Raw genomic sequence first — 19,124 nt, 5'->3', positions numbered from 1 at the left:
GAACTCCTGACCTCGTGATCCACCCGCCTTGGCCTCCCCAAGTGCTGGATTACAGGCATGAGCCACTGTGCCTGGCCTATGAAACAGGATTGTGATGGCATAGTCACTCTCCTTGGGGGCAGAGAGAGTCTGGGGGATTTGGGTGCACACGATTTGTATCTCCTTTTTTGCCATCAAAACGTTATGTTCCATAAAACCTGCAATAACGACATCACATATTCACCCACTGAATGATAGCTTTGTATTGATACAACTCATCATTAGGGTCTGGGCTACGGAAGCAAGAATCAACCACAAAAGAACTAGACATCAGACAGTGGGCACTGCCTTTCTTTTGGGCTCATAGCCTTTTTTCAGTAAGGCCCACCCATGCTGTTTTCATCTGATGCTGGCTGTGTGGGACAGTTTTAATTCTACATTTCTATAACACATGTCCAATTCATTTTTTTTCTCCCTACACAATCCCTATTTGGATTGGAAGAATTGTCTGGCCATCAGACCCGAGCCCCACAATACATTTGATGAGCTATGAACTGTAGTTCCTCCTCCTGCATCTCCCCCAAACCCCCACAAAAGACAGCAGCCAGCCTTCTGCCTGGAAAAGAATCTTCCTTTGGGCACTGAACATACAGGCTATGCCGAGGAAATGGAAGAACGTGGGTGTGTATTGCTGAAGCCTGAGGCTGCCAAGCCACCCACGACTCAGAGGCGCTTCCTGGGGATCAGCATTGGCTTTTCCTCCACATGACTTAGGAATATTGAGTTAGTGCGATTTGAGTTCCCAGGCTCACCTCCAGTCCCCCTCTGCAGCAGCAGGGAAAAGGGGGAGCTTTCCTATCCAGTGATCATGGAACCTGGGCACCTGTCCCCAACCCCAAAGGCACGGTGTACCATCCCTTCACCTATCTCTGCCACTCCCTGCTCACTGGGGAGGTGACCTGAAATATTTAAGGGAGACTCCATGAGTTTGGGGGGTCTCAATTCAAACTCCTTCCTTCAAATCCAAACTTCAGGAAGCAGAGGAAAGATAGAGACACTGAAACTCCACATCCTTCTCATTACAGAGGAAATGAGCATCTGAAGGTGATTAATTGTCTTTATTGGAGGAAAACAAGAAGTCATCAATCTCATTATCATTATGATAGAAATCTTGATATGTATACATGATTGTCAAGGCAGAGAATCATTTGCTACATAGACCCATGAACAATTTTGCAGTGCCGCAAACCTATGTGGGTTAAACTTCTTGCAGAGTTTATTACATGCATGGAATAAATTCACAGTTTCCCTTCTTTTGGACAAACATGTTTTTATGGGAAAATTGAACCAATTGCAAGCCTGGTAATAGTAGATGCAGGGACATTCCTGGTTTTGATGTTGTAATTTTTGGGGAAGCATGCTCACTGTTGGGGGAGCTGAAAGAAGGGAGGTTACATTATGTGTAGTGACAAAAGCCAATTAAGAGATTGTTCCAATGTTTATTCTGGACAGAGGGTACCTTTGAGGTCTTCTCACCTGAACGTGGGACTAAGATAAATGTTCTCTGAAACACGGTGCCCCATCTTTCGAAGCAAAGACTCTGCTGCATGCAATGTCGCTGCATTTCTGCCACCATTTGGACAGCATTTCATGTCCCTCTGATAGGGCCAAGTGCCCCGGGAAGGAGAGTGGCAGGCGTCAGGGCTGAGAGACAAACATCCGAGCTGATGTTCTTGTTCCTTTTTAGCTCTCTCGCAGACTGGCTGCCAACCACGTCCCAGGGCCCCTGTGCCCCGAAGTGCAGGGCTTCCAGGAGAGCCTGGGAATCTGAATCTGTCTAGACTAAGATTTTCCTCCGAGAAGCAATTTAACCAGAGTTTGGGGTTTCTGAGCCCCTGCTGAAGTCTTATCTCTAAGAGTAAAACCAACTCCTCCTCATTTTCTTTTTTCCTGTCCATAAGAAAATAAAATCACCTTGAAAATAACATGGCAAATCATCAGAAGACATAATAATCGAATGAGAAGTTTCCTGGAGACAAAAAGGTTAAAAAACGGATATGGCGAATGCAGAAGCGGTGTTATAGTACAAAGGGTGAATGCAACCGTTTGTCCCTTTATACAGACACCGAGAAGCCATTCCACAGTTTGCTTTGTCCACAAAACCAGACTCGGCAGCCACATGCTGAGCGTTTGGCTTCCAAATGCACAGCCTTTTTGGGTTTGCAAAAGCGGAGCTCCCAGAGCCACAAACTGAGCTGCTCCTGCTGGAGGTGGCGGGGATGTCTGGGAAGGGCTGACTCCTTCCCACTGACTCTGGAGGCATCGGGAGGTGGCCGGGCCTCGGCCAGCATGCAGGACTGACTTCACAGTGGGGCTGGGGGCCCAGAGCTGCAGATCGTGATGCCCCGGGACCACCAAACAGGTGCCAGGTGAGTGGGGTGTGGGCCCTTATCTTCCTCAGACCGCCTGCCTGCTCCCCAGAGTTGAGGTTGTCAAGCTAACTCATCTGCACACTCATTTTCTTGGAGTCTTCAGGAAAGAAACCCTCCTTTTAGGAGTCTGTTTGAGCTTTTCTATCTCCACATTTTCAATTCTGAACATCGAAAGACTGGAATATCTTTTGCAAATGTCAGGCACACCTGCAGCCCCAACCGAGGACCAGGTGCCCCTCAAAAGGGTGGTGGATCACATACAGGTATATACATCTTTTTTTTTTTTTTTTTTTTTTTAACAAACTGAACAGTGTTTGGTCTGGAATGTGTTTAAGGAAAAGGCAAAGTTCGCAGAGTGTGGGTAGACAGAATAGGGAAGAAGTACAGTTTCAGAAGAACATGCAAAGGTTTCGTGCACTGGCTGAATTCAAGGACCTTCAATTAATTTGCCAGAAGTGATTGTGCAAACCTGGGAAAGAGGACATCTTACTTCTGTTTATGAAAAATGGGAGGAGCTTCCCTTTGCCCACACTTGCCTTCCTTTCTCATATCCAAAGGAATCCCAGTCGTGCGCTTGTTAAATTCTGCGAAGCAGCGAGGGCTCTGGCTGAAGCTGCGGCAGTGGCCCTACTTCCACCTTCAGCCCTAGAGCAATGGTTCCAGCGTGGCCTCCCCAACGCGAAGACTCAATTCTGGCCAAGGTTCTGGGGGAGAGGGAGAGGCGAGGGGCCACGATGCTTTCAAAAATAAAGTCTACCTGCACTGGGATATCATCTTTCCTTTCTGTTTAAAAATGCTCATAAAATAGCAAGCCCCAGTGGGTTAATCAGGTTAAGCTGTCATTCCACAGGGGAGAGGATCAATCCACTTTCCAAAGGGGATTACCTGGGCTCCCCCCATTTCCCCCACCCCGTGTGCCTGGTGTTCTTGGCTTCTGTCCCTCCCACCTACGATTCATCCAGGGCATGCTGGACACTAGGGTAGACAGATGAGTGGGATGAGTACAGGGTAGGTAAACCGAGTCCGGGGCTCCCTAGGCCAGATTCCTTTCATCCTACTACAGATATTTCCTATAAGCCCAGCCTTGGCCAGCATGGCCATCTTTTTTGAGACAGAGTCTTGCTCTGTCACCCAGCCTGGAGTGCAGTGGCGCGATCTCGGCTCACTGCAACCTCTGCCTCCCGGGTTCAAGCAATTCTCCTGCCTCAGCCTCCCGAGTAGCTGGGATTACAGGCACGCGCCACCATGCCCAGCTAATTTTTGTATTTTTAGTACAGACAGGGTTTCACCATGTTGGCCAGAATGGTCTTGATCTCTTGACCTTGTGATCTGCCCGCCTCGGCCTCCCAAAGTGCTGGGATTACAGGCGTGAGCCACTGCGCCCTGTCCATCTTCTTTTGCTTGCTCTATCCTGACTGCCGGGGCCCTGGACACTACACAAAGAGCTAGCTGGAGAGTGAGACTCTCTCAAAGGCCAGCGGTGGCTCAGAGCCTCTACCCTGTTCTCAAGGTCAGATGCTAGAAGTGACCAGAATTGTGGCCATGGTCAAGAATGCAAAGCCACTCTTCCTTTTTTTTAACTTTGTATGGCACGCTTTGCCATAGCTTTTTTCTTTCAAAAGAAGACCTGAAGGGGTAGAATGTTTTCTAGTCTCTGACAGAGGCACGGGTAGGAAGAACTGGTGAAAATCAGCCACTGTGCACTGCCAGAGCCGTGCATGGTCCTGGGGGTTGCCATTTCTCTAACACAGCAAACCCCGTCTCTCCTCAAGGGCTTTGGTGGTCGTTGAGCTTCTCCTAGGTGTGCCCTGCGCCTCTGCACCACTTCATTCTGAGGCTCCGGACCCGTGTGCCTGCTGGGAAGCAGAGCCGTAGGGAGGCAGAGAGCTGCCCAGACTCCAGACTCCAAGGCCACCTCTGTGAAGAGGGCCAAGCGGCTGGCCTGTTGGTGCCCGCTCACTGTTTGTCTCAATGAATAGAAACTCCTCCTATTGCCTCACGTATGAGATGAAGATCCGGGAAGCCAGGGAGCCCAGACAGGCAGCTGAGGGAAAGGCCACTCCAGGCCACTACTTCAACATTGAAAATTCCAAGTGAGGAAAAGAGGATCCACTTGCTCTGAGAAGGGACAGCGACCAAATGGGGGACTTGGGCTCAGGAAGGAAGCCTGTGATGGGGTTCACGTGTCCACCCTTAGCCTCAGCCCAGCACCCTGGGTGCATGCAGAAATGCTCAGCCTCTATAGGTGGAATCTGACCTTGGTGCGGGTCCTAGCACTCTGCGACCCCATTTGTCAGACCTTCACGAAGGGCACATTCTAGGTTCTCTTCCTGTTTTTTAAGAAAACAAATCATACCAAGCCCAGTGCAAAGACAACCTCTTTTTACCATGAGAGCTCTCTCAAAAGCACAAGAGCGCCTCTCTTTTTCTGAAGCAATAGGAAATTAACCCAAGCCTGGTGGGATCAGGACAGTACAGGCTTCCTGATGTCATGCTCAACAGTTGACTCTTGGGCTGAAACCAGTCACTGTCTCCTCGCACGATGTTGTTGAGACCTGGCGTGTGACAGGCCAAGCATGGCCAAGAACTGACCCGAACAGCGAGGGGGGCACCTGCACCACGGCTCACCTTTCAGAGGTTCTGCACTTTTTGGGTGAGGGATACTTTCAAACTAAGTGCATATAACATGCGCCACATGTATCTGCTCCTGAAAATACTTCAATCACCAGTAATGGAACTCAGCTTCAAATGCTGCTTTCTGAATGCAAATGGTTGTATATAGCACACCGCACAAAGGGCTATTCATCACTATTCATGTACTCATCCTAGGTACCAGATTCGGGTGCATTTGCAGCGCTTGCAGCCTTCTATTACTTTGTCATGCACTGTATGAACTCGAATGTTTCCAAGACACTTCTTAGTAAGCAACTGCCTAGTTCTCCAATACTGCTTATAATATTCATTCATTGCATGGCCAACTCAGGTGACACTTGCTTCTTAACTGGGTCTAATGTCATCTTATAGACCTTTCCAGGGTTTTTAGATTTTGCAGAGTGACAGCTTGATTTTTCACCCTGTGAGCATGCGTGGCAGACGCCATGCAGAATTCCTGCCAAGCAGTGGAGCGCCTATGAAGTGTGCGGGGACAGGGTAGACCAGCTGCCTGTCTTCCCAGCTGCTCTTCTCTGTGCCTGCACTGCCACTCTCAGGGAGCAGGATGGAGCTGCTGTGCCTAATAACATTTTGTGTGTGTGTGTGTGTGTGTGTGTGTGTGTGTGTGTGTGTGTGTGTGTGTGTGTGTGTGTGTGTGTGTGTTTTATTGAGAGGGTGGGGGGGCATCACTCAACATTCAGCCTGTACACACTCAAAGGTGTAGAAGTGACAAAGATGACTCAACCAACAGGACTTCCCATGACTGGCCAGCCACAGGAAGAGGGCATGTGGACACAGCCAGCAGCGTTACTGGGTCGTGATGACGCAGACCTGCCGGGACACCCCCGTGGGCTCGAGGCATTGGATGGGCCTGAGAGCTGAAGCAGGGGCACTTGCAGGACCAGCACTTGAAGCCACCTGCCTGGCTTTACAGGGCAGCCTCCTGGAAGCCCCCATGAAACGCAGCTTTCCCTGGGCCACACACTGCCTGGCTCCACAAAGGCGAACACCACAGCCTGCTTTGCCCCGGATATTCCTGGTTTTGGCATTAAATGTCCACAGCCTGAGAAATCCTTCAGTCTCGGGCAAATGGGACGTTTGGTGACCCTACCACCATGTGTCTTTGATTTTAGACTCCCCTGACCAATGGAAGGGCTGCAAGCACCGGCTGGGCCTGGCGGAGGTGGTCTTTGGTCATCTCTGTGGTGGCTGAAGTCCCATTAGCCTGGCAGGGCCCCCTCTCCTTACCACCAGAAATGGATCCTTTCCCAAGGCTGCTTCCCTCCCTTCCTTCCCTTGGAAAACATTCATGTGAGAAGAGGGTAAAAATGTGGAGAAAGAACTTTGTGTTGGAGGCCACGTGAAGTGTAAGATTAGAAATGCATTTTTTTAAAAACCACAGAGAAAGAGATGAATTTTAACACTGCATAGCTGAGCTTTCATCTGTTAGCTCTCGTGAGAAATGAGGGTTGTGTGTGGGCCCACTTTCAGCAACATGGCAGCTGGTTCCTTTTGCAAGGGAGGGTCCTGCATCTCTGCAGTGTGGGCATCTCACAGCAAGTCTGGCCTGTGAAGCTGAGCCCTGCGTCTCGGGGGAGCAGGCTTCTTTATTTCTGGTTGCTGATGGCAAGAGGCCTCTAGGGTCTCTGGTGGGTGCGGGTTCTGCTGGATGGGTTGCCAGCAAAGGCTCTGTGCAGATTCTCTACCAAAGTCTCCTGCAGAGAAGAGAGCCTCACAGAACTGAGGGGCCCCTCCTCCTGGGGAAGGGGAGAGAAACAGAAGGAGTAGAGGTGAAGGGCACTCTTAGCCTTGGAGACAGATTCATGATCCTCTTGTTAGAATTTTTTTTTTTTTTTTTGAGACAGAGTCTTGCTCTGTCGCCCAGGCTGGAGTGCAGTGGCACGATCTCGGCTCACTGCAACCTCCGTCTCCCGGGTTCAAGCAATTCTCCTGCCGCAGCCTCCCGAGTAGCCGGGACTACAGGTGTGTGCCACCACGCCCGGCTAATTTTTTGTATTTTTAGTAGACGTGGGGTTTCACCATGTTGGCCAGGATGGCCTTGATCTCCTGACCTCGTGATCCGCCCGACTTGGCCTCCCAAAGTGCTGGGATTACAGGCATGAGTCATTGCACCTGGCTGATCCTCTTATTAGAATTTTAAAAAATACCTTTAAATTCTCCTTTGAAGAAAAACAAATCTCTTAAAGGTTAACATAAAACTACTATTAAAGAGGAAAAGATATAGGTCATGTAACTTAGAGATACAAAGGACATACTTCTTAAAAGGAAAAACAAACCCTAATGCACAATATTTACCAATATTTAAATAATCCAGTTGAAACCTTTTTTTTTTTGTCATTAATGAAAAAACACACCATAGACGGTTACCTACACTGAGAAGAGTGGAAACGATGGCGTTAGGGGAGAGGAATAAGAAGGTCCGTTCAGTTAGAGCTTTGCAAGATTCGTATATACAGCACCAGATCCTATGAAATCAGCGCCCCTCGAGTCAGTACAGTTTGTGAGAAATGAACACTTCAGAATTGCAGTAGAAAATATGGCCATAAAAAAACTTCGGTCTTCCAGTCCTATGCAGGAAGGGGCACCATGCAAGGTGGGGTCTCGCTGGAGTGGCTCGCGGCACTGGCGACCCTGGGGCTCCCCTTTCCCAGCCCCGACCCCGGGCCCCACCTCCAGGGCCAGTCACTTGCTTCCAGAGTGCACTGCCGTCACAGTGGTGGGCCTGGGTCTCCGCTCGGCTCCAACTCCTGAGACCCCCGACGAAGAAGAAATGAAACTACAGAGCGTGGAAGGTGCCAGACCTGCAGGGAACAGCAGAAGTGGGCTTCAGAGTTTCAGAGGTAAATTCTCACCCCGCTTCCCACTGCCAGGTGTCACAGGGGCTGGGTTTATGGCGGGGGGCAGGGGGGCCCAATTTTTTTTTTTTCTTGAGATGGAGTTTCACTCTTGTCACCCAGGCTGGAGTGCAGTGGCACGATCTCGGGTCACTGCAACCTCTGCCTGCCAGGTTCAAGCGATTCTCCTGCTTCAGCCTCCCGAGTAGCTGGGATTACAGGGGCTCACTACCACGCCGGGCTAATTTTTGTATTTTTTGTAGAGATGGGGTTTCACCATGTTGGCCAGGCTGGTCTCGAACTCCTGACCTCAGATGATCCACCCACCTCGGCCTCCCACAGTGCTCGGATTACAGGCGTGAGCCACTGTGCCCAACTTGCGGGGACCCAAATTTTTACCCATGTGACTATTTTTACCTACCTGTGGGAAAGCCTTTGCAATGGGTTCAAAATGCTTTATTCTTAAACCTCTCCTCTCCTCTTTTTTGGTATAATTTTAACTGCTTTGTGTTTGAAAACAACATGGTTTCACCACTGTGGTACAACAGGTTCCATGTACTGAGCACTTAATATGTAGCAGGCACCAGGCTAGCGTTGACTACATACTGTCATCATACGAATTGTCCACTTCTTACAATAGGTCTGTAAAGCAGGTATTTTAAGAAGGAATAAAGAATGATACTACCTTCCTACCCTTGGTTGGTGTGTTGTGTGCACTCTTGGCTAGAAAGCATTTTGTGACGCAGAGCACTTTGAAATAAGGGTATGGTGGCTGACGCCTGTAATCTCAACACTTTGGGAGGCCAAGGTGGGCGGATCGCTTGAGTCTCAGGAGTTCCAGACCAGCTGGGGCAACCCTGGGTCTACAAAAAATACAAAAATTAGCTGGGCACGGTGGTACATGCCTGTTGTCCCAGCTACTCAGGAGGCTGAGGCAGGAGCATTACTTGAGCCTAGGAGGTTGAGGTTGCAGTGAGCCATGACTGTGCCACTGCACTCCAGTCTGGGTGACAGAGAGTGAGAGAAAGAGAGAAGAAAAGAGAGGAGAGAGGAGAAAGGAGAGGGAAGAGGGGAGAGAGGAGAGGGGAGAGGAGAGGGGAGAGGAGAGGGAAGAGGGGAGAGAGGAGAGAGGAGGGGAGGGGGAGGGGAAGGCAGGGCAAGGCAGGGCAGGGCAGGGCAGGTTAGTAGAGGAGAGGAGAAGAAAGACAAGAAAGAAAGAAAGATGAAAGAAAGAAAGAAAGAAAAGAAAGAAAGAAGGAAAGAAAGAGAAAGAAAGAGAAGGAAAGAGAGAAAGAAAGAGAAGGAAAGAAAGAAAAGAAGGAAGGAAGGAAGAGAAGAGAGAGAAAGAAAGAAAAAGAAAGAAAGAGAGAAAGAGAAGGAAAGAAAAAGAAAGAAAGAAAGAAGGGAGGGAGGGAGGGAAGGAAAGAAGGAAGGAAAGGAAGGAGGGAGGGAGGGAAAAGAAAAGAGAAGAGAGAGGGAAGGAGGGAAATAAAGGAGGGAAAGAAAAAGAAAGGGAAGCAAAAAGAAAAGAAAAAAGAGCGAGAATAGAGATGTTCGCCTATTCCTGTGTGAGCTCAGCAGTCCCTGGCCTAGTGGAGTTCCTCAGAGGCTGCGCTGAAGCCCTCCCCCGGAGGATGTGCAGGCATCAAAAGCCTTGACATGAGAGGCCTCAGCCGCCATTGAGCTTGTTGGTGCAGGCCCCCAGGGAGTCTGTGTGCTCAGACATGGGGACAAACAGCCATACAACGAGTGCTCCCGACGGGCTTTGCTGCCGATGTCAGTGTATGAATCTGTAAAGAAGGGATCCATCGTGGGGTTCCCTTTGACCAGAGGGTGGAAAAGATTCAGGGTGAAAGGGGAGCTATGGTATGTCATGGGACACTCGCAGAAATTTCTTGGGAAAATTTAAGGGCTGGATGGTCCCAAATGAGATGGGAAGGTTCCTTAGAGAGGAAGGGAATCCTTTTCTGAGCCAAATGGGAAGGAGCATGATGCCCAGGGTGAGACCAGGCTGCAGGGCTGCTCCATGGTTAGGGAGATTAGGGCCACTGCTCTGATGTGGAGAGGACCCATGGGAAGGGCCAAATGGGATTATTTCCACAGAGAGAGGAGCAGTTGGGGAGAGAAATAAGGAGAGAGTAAGTGTGCCTTCGATGATGGAATAGTCCATGCAAAGACGAAGGACAATGAAATACTATTGCTTTTATTGCAAAGTCGATGCACTTCACATAAACGAGCTCAAATTATCATTGTCTGCATCCAAAATATATACATTATGGAAGTCAATGACAGGAGGCTGTCCTGAGGCTCTGCTCTCCCTTCCTCAATCCGCAAGAGTGACTGTACAATGAGAGGTAAATCAGAGGGAAGGATGGAGATGAGAAAGAGTCCAGGCCTTTACCCAGACAGACATGGCTGCGAGGACTTGAGCCCCGGATTCCTCAACTGTAAATGGAAATAGCAATACCTAGGGTTCCACGAGTGTTCAATGATTTTTTTTTTTTTGAGAGGGAGTCTCAATCTGTCACCCACGCTGGAGTGCAGTGGTGTGATCTCAGCTCATTGCAACCTCCGCTTCCTGGGTTCAAGCGATTCTCCTGCCTCAGCCTCCCAAGTAGCTGAGATTACAGGTGCTCGCCACCACACCTGGCTAATTTTTATATTTTAGTAGAGATGGGGTTTCACCATGTTGGTCACGCTGGTCTTAAAACTCCTGAACTCAAACAGTCCTCCTGCCTCGGCCTCCCAAAGTGTTGGGATTACAGGCGTGAGCCACTGCGCCCAGCCCAGTGATTACATGTTAAAAAAAGTCCTAGGGTCGCACGACATGGGATTAAGTATAGAAAGCGCCTGGCAAACAGGAGGTGCTCGGCAGATGCCGGCTCCCTCCTCTCCACCCCAGGCTCGTCTTCAGTGTCAGCTGAGGGATTCTGGTTTTGCTACATACGCACAGTCTTTTTGGCTGGCCAAACTGAGGCTGCTCGAAACACTTGCATTTGAACTGTCCAGGCTGCTGCCGAGGTGTAGTTTTCTCATATGTCTCACGACGGCCGTGGCATTAAATGCTTGCTGAAATTTCAGAAAGGAAAAAAGCAGACAGATATTTCAGCTAATCGGAAAAGACTCTAACTGTGTTCTCTTGTTTATCACGTTAGCCTAAGCATTTCAAACTCCTTACATCATTCTCATGCTACTCAAGAAGGAAAGCTTATGTTGTCCCTTCTTCTAGGAGTACACTGATTTATTAAACCCTTTCCCCAACTAAATATTTTAGAGACTTACAATAGTTTTCTTCTGACATCATAAATACATAGAATAAACGTAAACCAATTCTCTCTGTAATTTAAGAGATGTGGCCTTTAGAATAAAAGGCATATTATAATACCTTAAAAATGTGAGATTTGAAAATAGTTTTTATTTTCCTAGTATTGGTACTTTTGTCTGAAAGATTTAGGTTGGTGCAAAAGTAATGGCAATTTTAATGGAAGAAACCACAATGACTTTTGCCCCAACCTAAATCTTTCAGACAAAAGTACCAATACTAGGAAAATAAAAACTATTTTCAAATCTCATGGCAATTTTAATGGAAGAAACCGCAATTACTTTTGCACGAACCTAATGATAGCATGTCCTATGAATACAGCAGGCCAGCAAAATTAATTTTGTTTCCGTCTCATCTTTCACCATTGGCCCTCATGGCAAAATAGCTAGCTCTGAATTGCCATTGCTGATTGGAACACGGAGGGGAGGTCAGGTAATCAAGAGATTAGGAAGTTAGGTAATCAACAGGTGATCACAAAACCTCCACGGTTTAAATCTGTCAAACTTTTACCAGCAAACATTGATGAGTTCAACTCAGACTTCCTGTTTTTTCCCCCTCCGTATCGCTTTAATGAAAGTCAGCTATTCAAAGTTCTAGCAAGGTGAAGAAAGACAAGGGTGATGTTGGTTAAGAAACAGCAGATGAGGAAGAGCTGGCACTATTGCTGTCTTTGATCACAGAGGGGAAGTGTTGAATTGCACACTCCATCCCTCTTACACCGTAATATTCCCTCTAAGTCTTTATTACTTGCGGTTAAAATTAGCAAAATTATTCAGGTGAGGTTCTGGGGATTTCAGAAATGCTCAGATTGGAGGGCCAGTATCACGAGGGGGTTAATCCACGGGGAATTTCATATACTCCACACTTACTCTCCATTTGCTCTTGGCGAAGTTCTTCCGGATCTGGGCGCTGACGGACTCGTGGATGTTTTTGTTGAGGGCTGTGTCACCAGCGATCCTGAAACAGAGGCAAAGGTGCTTCTCTGAAGTGCTGCTTCTGGGCCCTGACACTGCGTCCCATAAAGGGGAGTCTTACCTAGCCTCAGGAGAGCCGAGGCTCAGTCGGGGACAGGGTGGCTGGCCACTGCCCTTCCAGGCTGCTGAGGTCATCACCTGGCCATTCCCTACACCCACCCATTCTAACCCCTCACCACAAAGTCCTATCCCAGCTTCCACACTCTGCACCCTCCCCAGACCCGCCAGCGCCCTCCTGGTTGACTACTCCCCGGCTCTCATTTTTTCCTTCTTTGACCCCAATTCCTGCAACATCAGAATCCACAGTGACAATGTTTCCCATCCTTCTCCCTCCCCCTCATCCCCTCTGCCTCCACACAAGCTTTTGAGCCACCATGCGCCACCTCCAAGGTCTCACACTTGTTCCCCAACTGGTCCCAGCACCAGACCCCTTCCCGGCCTTGCTTCCCAGCTTCCTCAGACCCGAGGTCCCTCCTCTCTGTCTTCCCCAGGGGCGCTGCTCCCAGGGCACCACTCACATCCGTGGGCTCTCAGCTTCATCTCAGCAGAGCTGAGCCTGCCACATTCTGCTTGGCAACACCTGTGAGCCCATGCCCCCCCACCCACTCTATGCTGGGTGACAGGATTCCCAGCTCCACTCAACCCCGCCTGGTACATCCTCCACCCTTGCATCTCCTTGAAATTCTTAGAACTTCAAGGACGGCGTCCACCCTGCATTCACCTGAGCCCTTGGCAGCCCCGGGCAAGCTTTGATTTAACTCTAGCTGATTCCTGAGCCTGCCACGAGCAGAGAAGAACTTAGGTTTGCTCCTGGCCTTCTCTCCCGACAGTACCCTCCATCCCACTCTTTCCTCCCTCTGCTGTCTCTTTCTTGGGTCTTACAGCCTCCTCCTCTCTCTTGGCTCACAATCTCCAGGCTGAGAATTACCTGGCAGTCTCCCAGCTCTTCCTTCCCTCATGCATGCCCTTCTCAATCACAGCCTCCTCCTCTCCCTACAGGCATCCACTTGGCCTTTCCCCCTGGGCCTCTGTGCTCTGCTCCCAGTCTTTCCTGGGCTTTGATCCTTCCCTCTTCCCTTCCCTCTAGCACCAAACTATTCAATTCTGGGTTACCATCTGATGGCTAAGAAAGAGTTTCATGAATCTTGCAGAAGTTAAGGGGATCAGAGTCAGAAACCAACGTTATGGGCTGGAAGGTAACCGGTAAGGGAGAAAACCTCTCACCCCCGAGACACTGACTGCCCTGGACACAAAACAGCCCAGACACGGCAACCATCACTTCCAACTACTTCAGGAGATGAAAGGAACACGGCTCAGGCATATTCAGACAAGAGAGCATACCAGCCAGACTTTCTTTCCCGTCAGGACTGCAAACAGGGTGGACAGAGTCGATATAAAATCGGTGCCAGGCTGGCCTAAGTTTAGAATCCAGGCTGATGTTCCCAGCTCAAAACAACTCTCCCCCACCACCTTTTCCCAGCAGGGCTGCAAACACACAGCCAAGGGGACATGCAGGAAATATCTCAAGCGAACTAGGTTTTCATTTCCAACAACTGTCAACTGCCTTCCTTCCCAGACACATATTCCTGAAACAGAAATAGAGTATTTGAATGGGCAACTACATCTGAAACAAGAGTAACAAGACAAAGAGGATGAGAGAATGAGAGACATCTTTATTAAGCTTTTTCTCCCGGAGAGCCCAAGGGAGTGATTCCTCCTGGACCCTGTTGAAAAGCTACATCCTCAGAAAAGGATGCCAGTCCAAGCTTGCAGCGGCCAGCTCTTTCTTAGAAACGACAAGGCCAAAGTAGTGGGGAGTCTGGAATTCCTCGGGCTGAGCACTGCTGCAGGGCAGAGCCAGGCTCCAAAGCAAACAGGCTGGTGCTGGGGTCGGGGAGACTCTGGGCCTCGGGGTCCACCTGCTTGTCCGCAGTGTGGTCTCAGACCCCATGGCCTGTGGCCTGCTGCCTATACTCTGCGTCCCATGCTATATCTGTGGGTTCACATGGGCCCAGATGTAAGAAAACAGAAGCTTCTAATTATTTTAGGAATGCTTCATGCTCATTTCCCACAGTCCTGGGCTGTGTAGCAGTGGGGAGTCCAGCTGGGCAGAAGGTGGCCCCCAGGCTCTGTGTTACACGGTCTTCCTGCAGCAGTGCAACCACCTCAGGCCACAATAGTGCGCCGTGGCCCTCCCCAAGTACAAGCTGCAATGACAACGGTGACCCATGCTCATGATAAGCTAGGAAACTTGCAATAGTAACATCAGGACAGCGCTGATGCTCAGCGTCACTAACTTCAGCATGCTTCGCCAACAAAACCAGAGGCATGGAGTCTAAACATTGGAAGGGATCCTAGTGGTCAATGCTTCTGATACAGCAGGATTGCTTTATCAATCCGTATACACACACTTAGGCAACGCTATGGGTGAACACATTTTATTCATGTCTCCCTTGCTTTTCTGTTTTCTTTTTTTTTTTTTTTTGAGACAGAGTCTTGCTCTGTCGCCCAGGCTGGAGGGCAGTGGTGCGATCTCGACTCACTGCAACCTCCACCTCTGGGTTCAAGTGATTCTCCTGCCTCAGCCTCTCGAGTAGCTGGGATTACAGGCATGCACCATCATACCAGGCTCATTTTTGTGTTTTTAATAGAGATGGGGTTTCACCATATTGGCCAGGCTGGTCTTGAACTCCTGACCTCCAGTGATCAGCCTGCCTTGGCCTCCCAAAGTGCTGGGATTACAGGCATGAGTCACCACACCCGGCCAGCTTTCTGGTTTTAATACCTACAAGAACAATGCAGATAGCATTTACGTAATCACACCTTTTACAGCCTGTCTCACTACCCACCATTCACGGACCACAGCCTAGTCTCCCCTGCCTTTCGTGGTTTTGTGTTTCGTGTGTGGTCTCTTCTACCTTCCTGGCTTTGAGTCTGCGCTTTTCTAGCCACCTGCTCAAGATGGGCCTGGTGGTGCCTGGTGTGTACCCGAGACAGCACTTGCCAGTCCTGGGCCACCTCCCAATTCCTAAAGCCAACCGGAGCTCTGGTGTCTGGAGCCCAGAAGATGGGAGCCGGGGTTCGACGAACATTCAGGAATGTGAACTTGGCTACTTGGCTAGGCCACGGTACCCAGATATTTGGCCAAATACTAGCCTGATATTGCTGGGAAAGTATTTTTTAGATGAGATGAACATTTCAATCAGTAGACTTTGAGTCAAACCGACTAGAGTCCATGCCATGGGTGGGCCTCGTTCAATCAGTCGACGGCCCTCATGAAAAACAGGAAGAGGAACTGCTGTCTCCAGTTTGCCTTCGGACTTGAGCTGCAACATCAGCTCTTCCCTGGGTCTCCAGCCTGCTGCCCTGGCCTGCAAATTTTTGATTTGCCGGTCCCCACAATTGCAGGAAACAGGCTTAAATCCTTAAAATAAATTAATCTCTCTCTCTCAGCGTCTCTTCTTATCACTTCAGTTTGCTTATCAATGAGCCTAGAGATGAATGCTCAGAACCACAGAGCTGGAGGAATGAGCTCTGGCCAGGGCTGCCCTGTAACAGGGCCTGGGTTCCCATCCTGGCCCTGGCCATTCCCTACACTGTGGCCATCTGTCGGCAGCCTGTTGGGACCTGAGCACACACCACAGAGAGAACAGCAATGCTCAGTGAAAGGGGCGGGAACCATCTGCTAAGAGGCCGGCTGCCTCCATCTGCTAAGAGGCCGGCTGCCTTCCAAGGGGGAGCTCTGAAAAGAGCCCTCTCCTGTCTTAAGTGGTCTGTTTGGGGGCTAAGGAAGGTGTCCATGATTGCCAAGGCCTCCCTCACCCTCGGTGGCCCTGCTGAAGTCAGAAGAACAAGTGTGGAATAAGAGATGATGCTCTCAGGGTGTCAGGGATGTGCAGAGACCACAGCTTCCAGAATGCTGCCGCTGATGAGGAGGGGCCGCCTGGAGGAATGACTCCATATTCTGCCAGCTCTCACCTGAATCTGTGTTCTACTTTGCCCAGGCAATGTTACATAAAAGAGAGAAGTATATCATAAATGCAGGCAAGCGAGAGTTTTAGCAATGCTTGGGTCAAGTGCATTAGTTTTCATCATTTTCCAGGGTTTGACTTATTGGGAGGTTTAAAATGTACTGTAGGCCGGGCATGGTGGCTCACGCCTGTAATCCCAGCACTTTGGGATCACAAGGTTAGGAGATCGAGACCATCCTGCCCAACATGGTGAAACCCCATCTCTACTGAAAATACAAAAATTAGCTGGATGTGGTGGTGGGCGCCTGTAATCCCAGCTACTTGGGAGGCTGAGGCAGGAGAATAGCTTGAACCCGGGAAGCGGAGGTTGCAGTGAGCCGAGATCGCTCCACCGCACTCTAGCCTGGCGACAGAGTGAGGCTCCCAGCACCTCCGGTGCAGCGTGGCCCAGGCTGAACTCACTCCTCCAAGCCTGCCCCTCCTGCTAGCACAATCATCCCCCCAGTCCCGTAAGTTGGAAACTTGGGAATAATCCTAGACCCTTCTCTTCCTTACCTCACTCTGCCACTGCTCTGCCCAATGCCCATGGCTTCTCCGTCCCTGACAGTCACTCACAGTCCTCCCTGCCCCACTCCATCCCTGCCACGCTGCCCCGCGCAGGCCACTGTCACCCTCCTCTGGGCCAGCCCCCTTTCCGCCTCTAGGCCGCACCTCTGGCCACGCTCCCACACTCCATCTCCCACCAGATTGGGTTTCTAAAATCAAACCTCAGCACCCTGCCTAACAGATGTCAGGGACCCCACTGCCCAAAGGGAAAGGTATAAATTCCTTGGTAGAGTCATCAATTAGTGGCAGCCTGTAGGTATCACAGATGTGCAACGCTTCTTCTTTGTCACATGTATTATCTCACGTAACCCCTTGAAAAGTCCTGCGGGGTCCGTATTATTGTTATTCATGATCTGATTCTACAGGGGCAGCCCAAAGGGCTGAGGAGCTCATCCACACGGGCAGTGAGTGGTGAAGCCAGGACTTAAGAGCCGAGCAGGCCAGGCCAGGCCCCTGCCCTGCCTGCCAGTTCCTGCCCTGCTTCCCAGTCTCATTTCCTGTCTCCTGCGTCCTCTCCTACTCTGGAATACCACGTGTTCATGGCACCATGAACGCACATGCAGTTTTAAGCTCCCGTGTTGTATGCCCAGACGCTCATCTGCCTGGAATTCCCTCCTCTTCCCGCTGGCCTGGGGGAAGCCTTCTCATGGTGTGGCACTCAGCAGGGGCTCCACCTCCTGCTGGGCCCTCTGTGCCCCTCTCCCAACCTCCTCACGAAAACTGACGTCTCCCTTCTTTGTTTTTTCCAAAATGTTTGGTGAAGGAGAGAGCAGGTGTTAACTGGCCTTTTTCCTGCCTTCTACAGAGCAAGTATGGATTATCAACAAGCACTAGGCTCACATCCCTCCCTCTTTTATTGAGGTCATTTTTATTCTTTATAAGATAAATCTCAAAAGTCTTACAGCTTTAAAGGCCTAATATGTTTATAAAGTAAGAAAACCTTTATTACCTTTATCGTCACATACTTTGACTACTGCCCAAAGTGACTTAAACAAAATCAAGACGATACACCGTCACAACTGTCCACTTCTTCAGAATGTTCTTTCCTTCTCCCCAAAGCCTTTCCTTTCTTCCCCTTTTCTTCTCCTTCCAGTGTGATGGTGAAGGGAATTCATTTTGGAATCAGATAGTTCTGGCTGGAATCCTGGCTTTGCTATTAGCTAGCTGTGTAGTCTCAGCTAAGTTAATTTACCTTTTTTTTTTTTTTTTTTTTGGGACAGAGTCTCTCTCTGTGGCCCAGGCTGGAGCGCAGTGGCACCAACTTGGCTCACTGCAAGCTCCGCCTCCCGGGTTCAAGTGATTTCCAGGCCTCAGCCTCCCCAGTAGCTGGGATTACAGGCACACACCACCACGTCTGGCTAATTTTTGTATTTTTAGTAGACATGGGGTTTCACCATGTTGGCCAGTCTGGTCTCGAACTCCTAACCTCAAGTGACCTACCCGCCTTGGCCTCCCAAAGTGCTGGGATTACAGGCATAAGCCACCACTCCCAGCCATCTCTCTATTTCTTTATCTCTGAAATGAAAATACAACTTCACAGGGTTATTATAAAGGAAAAAAAGAAGACAATACATTAGAGCAATTAGCCCAGTGCTGGAATATAATAGAGACTCAATAAATGACAGGTGTTGTACACTGAAATACTGTGAAATGGGGTCAGGACATTGTCTGTGAGCAGGTCCCCTTTAGAAGGCTGACCAGCACACAAGACCCCAGGGGAAATGCTACAGAGGATGGCGGGGCACACAGGGGGATGGTTTTCTGGAGTAATTTTTAGGGGGATTTGCTCCTGATCTCAAGGTTCTGTCCATTTATTTTCATTATCTTTGGTATTTTACGACTCTCGGCATTTGTTTCACAATGGATGCTCATGGTGCTTACATAACAATCACTATAGGCCAGCGCGGTGGCTCACACCTGTAATCCCAGCATTTTGGGAGGCTGAGGCAGGTGGATCACCTGAGGTCAGGAGTTTGAGACCACCCTGGCCAACATGGCGAAACCCCCATCTCTACTAAAAATACAAAAAACTAGCTGGGCATGGTGGTGCCTGTTAATCACAGCTACTTGCGGGGCTGAGGCAGGAGAATCCCTTGAATACAGGAGGCGGAGGCTGCAGTGAGCCGAGACTGCACCACTGCACTCCAGCCTGGGTGATGGAGACTCCATCTCAAAAAAACAAAACAAAACAAAACAATAGCTGCAATTAACTAAGCATTTCTGATGGACCAGAGGGTTTCTGTGCTAAACCCTCTACATGCATTATCTCCGGTATTTCTTATGTCAGCCATGCAAATTAGGTATTGTTATTCTCATTTTAACAACGAGGAAAC

General features: G+C 49.6%; 1 protein-coding gene across 5 annotated transcripts in view; it reads right to left on the bottom strand.

The window, feature by feature from the left end:
• Positions 1 to 1,078: 1,078 nt before the first annotated feature.
• CAMK1D (calcium/calmodulin dependent protein kinase ID) overlaps positions 1,079 to 19,124 on the bottom strand; it is a 487,292-nt gene continuing 469,246 nt past the window's right edge. For 3 of the 5 annotated variants that reach the window (XM_019035266.4, XM_019035267.4, XM_055352329.2), the window contains exons 9-11: positions 12,110 to 12,197; positions 10,870 to 10,987; positions 1,079 to 7,885 (exon numbers count right to left, since the gene is read on the bottom strand). In XM_019035266.4, coding sequence (XP_018890811.1) covers positions 7,767 to 7,885; positions 10,870 to 10,987; positions 12,110 to 12,197 — 325 coding nt within the window. In that variant the 3' untranslated portion in view covers positions 1,079 to 7,766. Of the gene's footprint in view, positions 7,886 to 10,865; positions 10,988 to 12,109; positions 12,198 to 19,124 lie in introns of all 5 variants that reach the window. The other 2 variants (XM_019035268.4, XM_019035269.4) reach the window with 2 other exon arrangements.

The sequence above is a fragment of the Gorilla gorilla genome, chromosome 8 (genome assembly GCF_029281585.2).
Source record: "Gorilla gorilla gorilla isolate KB3781 chromosome 8, NHGRI_mGorGor1-v2.1_pri, whole genome shotgun sequence".
Lineage (NCBI taxonomy): Eukaryota > Metazoa > Chordata > Mammalia > Primates > Hominidae > Gorilla > Gorilla gorilla.
This window is presented reverse-complemented; position numbering and strand designations above follow the sequence as displayed.